This window comes from Ostrinia nubilalis, chromosome 21, assembly GCF_963855985.1.
Source record: "Ostrinia nubilalis chromosome 21, ilOstNubi1.1, whole genome shotgun sequence".
Taxonomy (NCBI): domain Eukaryota; kingdom Metazoa; phylum Arthropoda; class Insecta; order Lepidoptera; family Crambidae; genus Ostrinia; species Ostrinia nubilalis.
Window position 1 is genome coordinate 10,009,823 of NC_087108.1, and position 14,013 is coordinate 10,023,835.

The 14,013-nt window shown below is 34.2% G+C and overlaps 1 protein-coding gene across 1 annotated transcript; it reads left to right on the forward strand.

Moving 5' to 3' along the window:
- The first annotated feature begins 6,155 nt into the window (after nucleotides 1-6,155).
- On the forward strand, nucleotides 6,156-8,395 carry LOC135082055 (uncharacterized). Its single transcript, XM_063976808.1, has 2 exons — nucleotides 6,156-6,514; nucleotides 7,059-8,395. Exons 1-2 carry the CDS (start codon nucleotides 6,339-6,341, stop codon nucleotides 8,326-8,328), a joined length of 1,446 nt encoding a protein of 481 aa, XP_063832878.1. The 5' UTR covers nucleotides 6,156-6,338; the 3' UTR covers nucleotides 8,329-8,395.
- The last annotated feature ends 5,618 nt before the right edge of the window (nucleotides 8,396-14,013 follow it).

Below are 14,013 nucleotides of genomic sequence, written 5' to 3' on the forward strand. Positions count from 1 at the left end.
ATAATTGTTAGTGTCCTTATGTTGGTAGTATTGTTAGTTTGACAAATGAAAAAAAATGTCTGTCAATTGAGTTTGAGTTTTTAACCGGCGAATTGATTCGTGTGAAGTTATTTTCTCAGATTTGGTGCAATATTACTGTAAATAAACTTTTCTGTCGTTTACGTTGAGTTGATTAAGTTCCTCCGTATCGGGCGTGATAAAGTTTGCTGTTCAGTGTTATGTTTTTTGTGAGATAGAGACTCTTTTAAATAAGCTGTGTTTCAACTTCTACAGAAGTTTAAACTCTTATTTACTTTTCTGTTTAATGGGTATGTTATCTACTTACTTGAAATATTAGATCTATTACAAATCTATTATTCATTAAAAACAACCCTATGTGATGAAAATGTAAATGTACTTTCAAAACTGGTAAATGCATGAACCAGGGCATTGACACTGGTTGGAGAGAAATTATAGGCTTTGTTTAATTAATACCTATTTCATTTTAGGCTTCTACTGATAATGGAGAGTAGAAACAACAAGAAGTGCGTTATTTGTAATAAGAGGCGAAGTCGTGGTGGATCACCCTTACTTTTGAGTAGGTTTCCTCTGGATTCTGACCGGTAAGTTTCTAATAACACTCATTTATTACAAGATAATTTTACTGATTGTGTAAACTTAAAGGCTGGGATTAATATTTTTAATCATACAGTAAATAACCATAACCAATTTTTAATTTCAGTATTTTGTTTCGTACTCTGTAAATGAATTGCATAACAATACTAAAAGAAATTAGTTGATGAATAAATTTCAGTTTGTTATTCTTTTTCTTTTCTAATAGGTATTTCTTATTTCAGTTGTCGAATGTGGGTTAAAAATGCTGGCATAGAAGACTTAGCATATGTACCTATTGAAAAGTTACACCAACTGAAGTTTGTTTGTGGTGGGCACTTCACTCCTGAATCCTTCAATGCCAAAGGAACTCGGCTGAAGAACTCAGCTATTCCAACACTGGAATTATTATTGAGCAATCCCATCTTGCCAGATGAAGTTTTGACAGAGTTTCCTCTTCATGTAAAAGACTCCAATAAAGAAAACCTCAAGACAGGTATGATGATGACTTCAATTATTTTTTTTAAATTTAATTTACTATCAATTTTTCTGAATTATTTAGATGTCTTAATTAATTTTCTTTGGTTTCCAAAACAAACCAACCGAATGCAATTTAACAAGGTTCTTTCTTTGTAACCACAAACATGTGTTGTATGCTTATCAATAAATAATATATAATTTCAATTATTAATTATATCTATACTTTGTTACAGTTCTTTATGATCATTCATATTGCATTCCAAAGAAGTCAAATCCAGTTGAACGAGGTATGTTTATCTAAAATTATACTAATAATATAAAAAGGAAATATTTAATTGTTTGTTTGTATTTGATCGGCTCCGTAACTCGAAGCCAAGATAGCCTAAAGTGCGGGTTAGAACCCCACAGCTTGAATATTGTAGTAAACCCACTCGTAACACAATTTAGCTTAGAATGTGTGTTGAGTTAGAGGGACTTTAGTAATTTGTGTAATACAAATTCTTCAAAAAAAGTACCGGACCAATTTGAAAAATTTTAGGCAATCTACATTAATTAGCCAGGTCAGCTAGTTTAATAATATTTATAAGCTAGTAATTTTTAATGTGAGCAAGACATGTACTAGACTGATTGTACCCTAAAGTTGGGTAAGAACATGACATTTTATTACCCAATTCACATTTCATTATCTGCTTTCAGTTCCCCTTACAACTACAACCAAACAACTAAATTCAACATGTTTGGGAGCTGTGGATATACCAGATTCTGGTATTTCTGCGAAAACAACTTTTGAACCTCTTCCTTCTACTTCCAATGCACCAGAACATATGACCTATAAACCCATTACTCATGGTAAGTGTACAAACTAATTATTTACCTTCTAAAATATGCCTTCCCTCAAACTAAAGAATGCCACCCTGGATGCGTTCTGCAGTCTGCAGTCAGGTCAAAATGAACTTATATGTACAACATTCTAGGTTTCTGTACATTTTATATTAATGCTATTTGACCGTGCGGATACGAACAAAGAACGCAAAGCACACGTGACTGATTGCCTTATCACGACCACTTACAGATTGTCTTGACATACCCGCAGACCGCATCCAGAATGCAGAACATTAAAACCTCTAAATGCCTTTAATTTAATATTATGTCATTGTTATTGAAGGTGGGCCCACGCTTCATATTTTATGAGAAGAGCTATCATTATCCTGTCTTTGCATTTTTTTAAAACTTGATAATAATTGATTGATTTGGAAATAATATGTTTCATAAAACAACAAAATAAATTTTAAACTAATTTGCATATTTATAATATTTCAGATGATAAAAACATTTGCCATCAAGATGCACAGGCAGAAATATTAGTCCACAGTTATAAAAGACCTAAGAAAAACATTGAAATGAAAGGTAAGATAAAACATCCTAATTTAAAAAACTAAGTAAAATTGCTGATTAATTAACCAATATTCAATTCAATTTGCTTTAATGTTGTTTTTTTTACTAATGGAAATGTTTTTATTACAGACACTTCATCAACATTTACAATTAAAGAGAAGAGGCTTTGGCGACAGTTACAAAATGCAAAAAAAACAATAAGGAATATAGCGAAGTCAAGAGTGAATTTAGACAAGTTAGATTCGGAAGTGCTGACATCGTTAGTAAAGGATGTAGTGCAGAATAACAAAAAAAAGTCACAAGGAAAAAGGTGGACTTTAGCCAACAAAATATATGCTTTGGCTATATTTAAACGGTCCCCTAAAGCATACCGCTATATGCAAAAGCTGTTTACGCTACCAAGCACTAAAACGCTCCAAAGGATTTTAAAAAATATACCAATGGAGCCTGGTATAAATAAAAATATAATTGATATGTTAGAGGCAAAAGCATCAAGTATGCCAAAGGAAAATAAATATTGCTCGTTAATATTTGACGAGATGGCGTTAAAGAAACGGATAATTTATAACGAAATTGCTGATAAAGTGGATGGCTACGTGGATTATGGAGAGGGCGAGAACATGGGACGAGAAAAGAAAATTGCAGACCATGCGTTAGTGTTTATGATACAGGGTGCTAAACATAAATACAAACAATATATTGCGCACTATTTTGTGGAAGGCACAATATCAACAGCAAAACTGGCAAAAATTATATCGGACATCATCAAAAAATTAAAAGAAATCGGATTTATGGTTCTAACAACAGTTTGTGATCAGGGATCTACAAATATAGGAGCTCTTAACATGTTAAAAAGAAACTGTGGACAAGGCATAGATAGCAACTTTTTCTCTGTAAATAATGACAAAATTTTTATAATCTATGACATCCCTCAGTTGTTCAAATCATTACGAAACAATTTCTTTAAAAGTGGAAATATGTCTTTCGATGGAAAAATTGCACAATGGAGGCATTTGGTAGTTGCAGAAGAACACAACAGAAATTTTTTAAATTTTAAAAAACTGAATAGTACCATTGTAAATCCAACATTCAAAACTAAGATGAGGGTGAAGTATGCTGCGCATGCTCTGAGTAATACCGTGGCAGCTATTTTAAAAATGATGGCATGGAAAGAAGTTTCTGATTGCAATGATACAGCATTTGTGATTGAACAGTTAGATAAACTATTTGATTGTACAAATGGTCCATCATCTTTAAATGACGTAAAGAAAGGGATCCGGGAAAATGTTTCCACATCAAGTAATCACATTGAGTCTTGGACCTTTTATACTGATAAGTTAAAAACCATAAAATTTATAACAGCAGAAAACACGATACTAAAAAATGTTAAATGCGTAAAGGGATATCAAATATCTATCAAATCCTTAAACGATATTTGGGAAAAGTTAAAGAATGAAGGGTTTAAATATATGAACCTTAGACAGTTTAACCAAGACTCTCTGGAAAACTTATTTGGAATCATTAGGCAACACAGTGTAACCAATAGAAATCCCACTATCACGCACTTTACTGCAGCGCTTAAAACAAGCATGGTTACTGGGCTGAAAGTGCCTCATAGCAGAAGTGCTAATTGTGAAGCAGACAACAATAAACATATGCTGGAATATAAAGACATTTTAAAAACTAATTTAAAAACAACAGAAATAAAAATTAATGTTCAAGATTCCACAGACACTGAATTTTATCCTGTGTTGTCTATCCCGGACCCTGAAAACTTAGAACAGCCCATTGAAAATTTGTGTAGCCTTGAAAACCAACCAGTAGTATATGTAAGCGGGTATTTAGCTGCCAAACTATTACAGAACAGTTCTTGTTTAATTTGTGAAGAGTGTTTGAGCGTGAAAACTCCTGTTGACAATGATTTGTATGCATATATATCTCTTCGCGAATGGTGGCATGATAAAAAAAGTCTCGTTTATCCAACAATTCAATTATGTACCACCGTAAATGAAGCTAAACAATTTTATCATGACCATATTGCCGACCAGATATATATGGAAAATGTTGGAAAATTCATTTTCTTAATGTTGAGTACAAATTGTAATTTTAGTTGGTTTAAATGTCAACAACATAATAAAGAAATTTATGATAAGATGTTTAAAATATTAAGTTACCTTTTTCTAAGAAAAAGTTGTAAAATCATTAATGACAGCTTCATAAAAAGTGAAAACAATTTTGCTGACAAAAGTAAAAAAGCACAGCAACAAAGCATTGAAAAGTAATCTTGAGGCTGAGGTTCGATCAGCTGATAAGAAAATTAAAGATGTTTATAAATAAAAATCCTATTTTTTCTTAGAAAAAGTTGTGAAAATAAAAGTTTACAAAATTATCATTTCTGTACTTTGTTATAATTTTCAATAATTCCTCATGCCTACAACTGCTATGTCATGTTCAATACTTATTGTAATATACCTATTTTATTTCGAAATAAATAATTTACGTTACAAAACTTCGTTTTACTTACACATAGTATAAAATAAAAATAGTAATCATTAAAATATTGAAGGTTCCTATACTAGATATCGATATGCAATTACAACCCTAGCAAAGTATCGATAATCGATAAGTTATTACGAACGTCACTAGTACTGTCAGAAAATAAGGCATTATGTTGGTAGCTCCGCCTGTAGTTTGTGCGGTTGGTAAAGATTTGCGGGTCGTTCTCTAAAATGCATATGTGTGCGTGAGCTCAAAAAATATCTATGGAGTGCCGTCTCTTACTCTTTTATGCTCTTTGCACCAGGCTGTCAATTAGTAGGCTCAAAAATTTGACAGAGAGGCAGGGTTGCCAACTCTACGTATTTTTACGTAGATCTACGTATTTTAAGCCTTCCTTGCAAACCTACGAACTTTAGTCCCAGAATCTACGTATTTTCTATCAAATTTGCAAAATAGGCTAAATGGGCATCGTTTCCTTTACTTTCGCGAAAAAGTTCGATCATGGTTCCGATCACGGTTATTTGGCATGTGGCAAAAGTCGGAACTAATGTTATTTTGACGTTTCCCCATAGAAAAAATGGTGTACAGCGCCCCCCTGTAAATGTCACTGAAGAGCCTTGATCTGTGGGTATAAACAAAGTGCACTTTTTGATCGAATCGAAAATCAAATCCGTCAAAACTCCATACAAAAAAAAGGCTTTTCGGCTGGTTTGCGATTAAAATGTGCACTTTATCTAGACCCACTGTTATAAAATTTGAAATGTGACGTGACGTGACAGTGTGTAAACCGTCAAACGGTCAAAGTGAATCTTCACTATAAAAATATTTCGAACTAAGATTGTGCTAAGATTTCGAAGGTGTTGTTGTATTTCGATATTTTTCAACTTCCTTCCTTCTTTCCAACAAATATAATTATGTATTAGACAATTTGTCTGAAAATGATACACAATAAAAGTGTACTTTACTACTTTTAGGGTAATATAAATTGTCGTTTTATTACTTTTACCTACCCCTACTCTCTTCATTTCACTCAGAAAAAAAAGTACGTAGATCTACGTATTTTCTATATGGAAATTGTACCATTTCTACGTAATTTTCTAATCTGTCCTACGACTTTTTCAAAATCCGAGTTGGCAACACTGCAGAGAGGGTTCTCTATTTCCTATGTATTACTTTTCTCTATGGCCAAATCGATTTTTATTTTATTGCAAATGGAATCATAACAGTGGATTGCAGTGTAACTTGAAATGCTTATTTCAGAAAGAAAATGTAACAAAGAATTTTGATTGTTGTCTTCTACAGCTGCAATACTTAGTGATATTAATTGAATTAACCTTATTTCTATTTCCCTTGTATGAGTCTCGGTCCTCAAAATGTCGCCTCGTAAACAGCCATGTAGTTTATTCAAGTTGTGCATCAAAAGCTGCGTCAATTTAATTAATTCTGCTTGCTATGTTATTGAGAAAAGTTATCCAGAGAATATGTTTGACGAATATGAGAGTCATTTCTTGGATTTGAAGTGCCATCTGATGTCAATGCTGCCAGTCAGGTATCTAACACTTGTTGTTTTTATCATCTGTTTGTCTGTTTGCTAAACTTATTTTCCAATTTAACATTGTGAAATGTGCGAACTTATACCTATTTAACTAATTTATTGTACTGCTCTAGTGCGACAACCTAAGAAACCATCCTTTATTATAAAGTATGAATCCTTAAAACCTTCCAAACTCATCCATTGATTGCACTTTTAGTAAGAAGTGAACATTTTAATCTAGTTGGTTGGATAGTTGTTACACTTAAAGCAGTCTCAAATTACTATTGATATATTTTGATAAAAGTTGAACTTTAGCCCACATGTAATAGTGGGTGCAGATATTGTAGTTAAATCTAAAAGAAATGTACACATTTCATTACCTATTACGCAGCTGACTAAACTGTGCTTAGTAGAAAATGAAGTAATGAAATAGTAACTGCTTATTTAGATATTTTTTCAATTTCAATGTAGGTACCTACAATTTAATAACTTACCAAAACTAACAACTTATTTTTTGATAACTTTAATAACATAAGCTAATGCAATTTTAATTTTCCAGGTTATTTGATGTCCTCTGTTCGGAAAGAACATGCTGCCAATACCGAGGAGACCCTCGAGTCCAGCTCCATGTCCTCACGCATCCCAACATGACCGTCTTCCGCAAATGCGACCTTGACAACGGCATACCACAACATTTCTGGATCGAGACCTTGTCTAACTTCAGCCGTTTAGTTGTCTTAGATCTCAAATTCATCTGTACCGATGAAATACTCCAAGTTATCGGCGTTAGCTGTCCCCTACTCGAAGAAATCAACATTGTCTCTAGAGTAGACATCTGTAAATATCTCTTCAACGCTTCTGTTCTAGTTAGAAATGTCTCCGATGCTGGTCTTTGTTCTATTGCACATTTGAAACATCTACGAGTTCTGGCTATGGACCCGCCGCGGAATGAGAGAGCAAATCGCGTCGGTCGCTGTGTATCTCAAGCTGGCATCATAATGTTAATCAGCGAGCTTCCATTTTTAGAGGAGTTGAGGATAGAGTCGTGTGATATTGGGTCGACGTTGATAGGTACCGTCATGGACATTGGACCTTTGAGTCTCAGGAAAATTAACAGCCATTTTGCATCAGCAGATGGCATCAGAAAGCTTATAAAAATTTGCCCATTTTTAAGGGAATTATCAGTCACACATCTGTCAGAACACAACAAAGATGCAATATTGGATCAGATATCTTTGAGTGATTTACGGCTAAACAGGTTGGATTTATCATTCTTCTCCTATACGGATTCAATGCAGCAACTTTTAACTATAAAAGGCAACTATTTAACTCACTTCTCTCTTTGGGAGATTGACCATTCATTGACATTGGATGCAGTGTTATCTATAGGACAGTTCTGTCCTAATATAAGTACCTTGTGTCTTATGACTCAGTCAAAGTGTCTTGCTATACCTAGGTATTTCAAGCGACCAGAAAAAATATTCTCTAAGCTCAAAAGTTTAACAATAGGGAATGAGAATTTTAACATAGATCAAATACTGACATTCTTTCTCGATTGTACTCAGAACTTAGAGAAACTGGTTTTGAAGTATCAGACGATTACTAATTTAGATTCTACGTTAATGCATTTGTTAGAGAAAGGTAGTTTCAAGAACATAAATTTTCTATGGTTGGACTGCACTCTGGAGGTGTCCAAAGAGGTTGTGAAACATGTGATTCACACATGCGAAAAGTTACAGATGTTCACCGTGGACTTTACGGAAGAAATGACAGATGTAATTAAATATATTAATGAGAATAATTTGGATTTGAAGCTAGGTAGCTATTAGCATTCACTGTTTGTATATTTCAATGTAAAATAATTTAGAAATAAATATTTTATTATTTTTTACTCAACGGTTGTGTCATTTTTCACCTTTAGAAATAAAAAGACTAGAGTTTTGTATAGAAATATAATTTTACTTAACTTATTAATGAATATTTACATCTGTGATTAAAGCAATAAGTTACATTATTATTTTAAACATAATTATTGAATTTATGTATAAAAAATGATTGTCATTATTGATTTAATAGTAAAGTTTCGTTCATAGGAATAAAGCAGCTTCTCAGCAGCATCAGTAATTTTAATAAACAATTATATACACAAATGATAGGCATTTTTAATTGATCAATATCATAAGAACACATTATTCAATAATAAGTACCTACATAAAACATTTACACTTGCTATTTTTTGCCTAAAGCTAAATGCATTTACATAAAATCCTAACTTACACTAGGCTATTATGCACGTTGTTTTTAATAGGAAGAAGACTTCTTTTATAATTAAGTAGACTGTAATGTACTTTAACTCTAGGACCTTTTATCCAATGAAAAAAATTGAATATAAAGTCTACCTAGTCCCTAATCCCAAACATTTGATACATTTGCAGAAATGCAAACAACTTAATATTATTTCTATTTGCACTACAAGACTATAATTTATTATTATTCTTATGGTGCGTCCACACTGGGCGAATGGGCTCGCGCGGCAAACCCGACAACCTGGCTCACTCAAAAGCAGGGTGAGCAGGATGACCAGCGAGCCCGTTCGCCGAATGTGGACGCACCATAATAATAACAAACTTGACGCGAAAAGGGACAGCACGTTTTACAGGTCACAGATGGACACAGTTAATTACGCTTACAAGAAGTCAGTACTGACACGCGTGTGTAAACGCAGCCTTATAATGTTACAATTATGCCCGTTTTCACCATCAATCTCTAATTTTTAAGTGACCCCTATGGAATTTTGTTTTCAAAGGGGTCACTTAAAAATTGGGGTGAAAACGCATTAGATTAGCTTATGGAGCAGAATATTTCTTTACACAGCCAACATTCCTAACTTAACTGTTAAAAAACTTATCTTTCATAATACATACTCTTAGAAAAAGGATCGAATCATGAAATGAAACCCAAAATTTATACATTTCAAATATTACATTAGTTTAATTTCAATATTTGGCGCTTTCACAGGCCAGAATCTATTGTAACTTCATAATGGCAATAAGTTGAAAAAAATACAATATTGTACACTATCTTTGTCCAGAAATGGACGTCATTTGGCTGAAACAAACGAACACAAATTATGACAAGTCCTATCCAATATAATATCCTAAATATGAGATCTCTAATAAATTACTAATAAGAGTCATCTCTAAAGAAGTACTATCGGGGACTCTTCCGCCTGACCACTTTGTAGAAATTTTAGCGTAAGCGCATCGCTCCGGTCACGTGCTCACCCCGTCTCTAATTGGTTACGCATTTTACTATATGTTTACTACGACCAATAAGAGACAATCAAGGCTTAGGTTGCAATACGAAATACCATTGTGCACTTTATTGTCATACGGTTAAGGTTTAAAACGAAATGTTTCTTTTTCTTCAATCTTTCTTAGTTTTAGGCTGAGTTGCACCACCTAACTTTGACCGTAACTATAACGGTAACCGTTGCTTTTTGTATGGAGTTTGACAGATTTTTGACGTTTGTCAAAGTTAAAGTAAGATGGTGCAACTCAGCCTTAGAATTTTAATAATAGAATTTGGTTACAAACAAATAGATATGTTATTTAATTTTTTGCGTTAAGAGTCGCATCTCAAACTAATTTGAAAATTATAAATAACTTGAAAAAATCGAACTGCCTAAGGCGGGAATTGAACCCACGACACCTTAGGCAGTTCGATTTTTTCAAGTTATTTATAATTTTCAAAATAGATATGTATTTTTTAATATTGTGTTTTTATACGAGGTCTGTCTGCTTTTTGCTTTGGCGAACTGTCGACATTTTTCTCCTTTGTTTTTTGTGAAGTTTTGTGATCAATAACCGATTGATTGTTTTGTGTTGACCCGTGCTAGTAAGTGGACTGTTTGATTGCCTTTTTATTGACCTCCGCGCGATTACTGAGCCATGCCTCTCAAAATGATTCTTAATTCTTATATTTACTTACAAACTTATCTAAAGTCTATACATTGTTAACTGTTTAAGTATTATTTAGTTTGAAGTTTAATTGTTATTGATTTAAGACCTTGTGTAAAGACACTTAATGTGCAATAAAAAATTGAATTTGAAATAAAACTAACTTAATATTATAATATTGACGATAACCAATTACCTGGATCATTGCTACCTAGTGAAATATTTGTATTAAATTGTAATAACGTAGATAAGTGTTTCTTTAAAACGGAAAACAAAAGTTGCTAATGTATTAAAAATAAATAGAAACCTATTATAGGTTTTCAAGGATTTAAAAAAGTTATTATGTAGCCAGATCTTACAATAATTGTTTTTAAGCCACAAATATTCCTTAACTCTTTACTAATTCAATAACATATTGTTTATAAATTATAAGTTCCGAATAAATTAAATACCTACCTATTAAATAAGTAAAATTCGAAAGTAACTGTATGATTTTGTATTTCTCGCCTTAACTAGCTAAACTAATATCATGAGATTTACACTCTTAATATCAACAACAATCTTATATATATAAAAGAAAGTCGTGTTAGTTACTCCACTTATAACTCAAGAACGGCTGAACCGATTTAGCTGAAAATTGTCAGGGAGGTAGTTTAGAGCCAGGAGAAGGACATAGGATACTTTTTATCCCGTTCGAAATTAAAAAAAATCTGCTTATTTATTGCCATTAAGGCGGAACAAAGTTCGCCGGGTCAGCTAGTTATACATAGAAAGGGCTACTTTTTTCTCGGGAAATTGCACAGTTACCTCGGAATGTGCGATACCAATTTTGTGACCCGAGCGGGCAATCGCTAGTTCAAATTTTACACGAAGCTCCATATAATATTTTGTAGCGATTCTTTATTGGGTTTCAAATTGACTAAAATGCGACGTTGCCAAACGAGCGCTACGGATGCGGGTAATAAGCAATACTCAATCCTAAACGCTTTACATAGAGCTTGGTTTGCTAGGGCAAACATCTACAGTGGTGCGCCGACGCTGCTTAGACCCGAAACATGAATGAACGGGGGCGTAGCATAATCGAGCGTGTGTGTGCAAACTAGAGTTGCCGCGAATAGTGGTTATAGCGAATAGTCGAATACCGATTAATCGCCATTGACTTTGGCGAATAGTCGAATAACTCGACATTACTATTCGACATAAAAACATTAAAATTATTTCTTATTTCTTCTAAGGTTGTGAGAAAAGAAAACAATAAAGTTAAAGAAATCTGTTTCATGTTATACATACCTACATAGTATGTAGTAAATTTTGGGCATGTTTTGAAGAATCATCTACAGGGTGGAAACAATAAGTGATCTCACTTGATTATTTCTAAACTACACAAGATATCGAAAAACTGGTTACTGATTCTAAATTTGCTTCACGAGCTCTTTCGAACAGTACCAATAATAGGTTACAAAATAAACTGGAACTATCCGAAAATCAATGTTTCCAGCTTCCATAATAAATGTATGCCAACCACAATATTACAAATGTTTTTTCTTTTAATTAAATAATAAACTTAAAATAAACTCATAATTATGCATTCTTATCTAGAATTAGTTATGGCAAACATTAGTTTTAATCCTTACTTGCTATAATATTATCAAGAGATGAGTGCCTTGATTGTGGTAGTACTAAATTTATTGGAAGATGGAAACATAGATTTTTTGGATAGATCCAGTTTATTCTGTAACCTATTGTTAGTACCGTTGGATAGAGCTCGTGAAGCACTTTTAGGATCTGTAACCAGGTTTACGATATCTTGTGTAGTTTTTAATATTACGTGGCTTTACCAAATGTATGGAACCTAACAATATACAATGTATCCATTATGTGCAATAAATAAATAAATAAATAAATAAACATTGAATTTTCGGATAGATCCAGTTTATTCTGTAACCTACAATCGATACCGTTTGATAGATCTCATGAAGCACTTTCAGGATCAATAACTAGTTTTTTTATATCTGGTATAATTTAGAAATAATCGAATGAGATCACTTATCGTTTCCACCCTGTATAGAGCAACCTACTAAAGGGCACCCCAAGAGTGCCACTGCTGAAGAAATCGCCCACTACATCGCATTAGCAAAGGCTGACAGAAAAATAAACCCATATGAATGGTGGACTTTGAGTACCAATAAGAATAGATTTCCTATATTAAGTAAGCTTGCTAAACGATACTTAATCACACCAGCAAGCTCTGTTTATTCAGAAAGACTATTTTCCGAGGCAGGTTTATTTACGAGGAAAAACGAAACCGACTTGCTCCCGAACGTGCAGAAAAAAATGTTTTTTTGCACCACAATCTGCCTCTGTTGGATTTAAAATATTAATTAAAAAGCCTAACTAATTTAATTTCATGAATATGATAGGCACAGGTACATTGTTTTATTAGGGAAATAATAAAAATATGATTGTTTTTAACTCATTAGTTTTTTTGTTCACTAAAAGTTTATTTTAGACGACTATTCGCCGAATGCCGAATAATACTAGCTATTATTCGGTATTCGACGAATATCAAAAAAATGTCGAGTAATGCCGAATACCGAATAATAGCGAGTATTCGCGGCAACTGTAGTGCAAACAATTTAGGCCCTTAAGGTGTCAAGGCGTCCGAGTCCCCGATAGTACATCTGCTTGTTCTGGCTATTGGACAACTTGTAAATTATCTACCTACATAAAATTTGTTAATTTCTCATGTGACTGTAATGTTTTTAATGAGAAATAAATGTTCTTTAAACCTAACCTAATTTCTTTTTGTCACTATTTCTAACTAAATTCACTCTCATTTTGTGTGTCCAGTACACTGGCAACCACTATAATATCCTCACTTTGCATATCTGTTAGTTAAGTCTATTTTAGAGTAATTTCCTATCTACCTACCTGAGGATTATGATTCCTGAGAAAACTATTTCTATCTAAGTTTACACCCGCTAGTGGTCGGTAATGGTTCACTCTCACTCGTGTCCGGCACGGGCACCACTGTGACGTCAGTGTCCGGGATGGGCGCCCCCGTGTCCGGGCCACCGGACGTGTCGGCGCCGATCTCATTTAACGTAAAGTACATAGCTGCATTTTACAACCCGCTAGTGGTGGGCACTGGTTCACTCTCACTCGTGTCCGGCACGGGCACCACTGTGACGTCGGTGTCCGGGATGGGCGCCCCCGTGTCCGGGCCACCGGACGCGTCGGCGCCGCTATCGCTGACTGTACATAAGTCTATTTCTGCTTAAAGTTTACAACCCGCTAGTGGTGGGCACAGGTTCACTCTCACTCGTGTCCGGCACGGGCACCACTGTGACGTCGGCGTCCGGGATGGGCGCCCCCGTGTCCGGACCACCAGACGCGTCGGCGCCGGTTTCTCATAAAGTCTATTTCTATCTACCTGAAATTTACAACCCGCTAGTGGTGGGCACAGGTTCACTCTCACTCGTGTCCGGCACGGGCACCACTGTGACGTCGGTGTCCGGGATGGGCGCCCCCGGGGCATAGTCTATTTCTATCTGC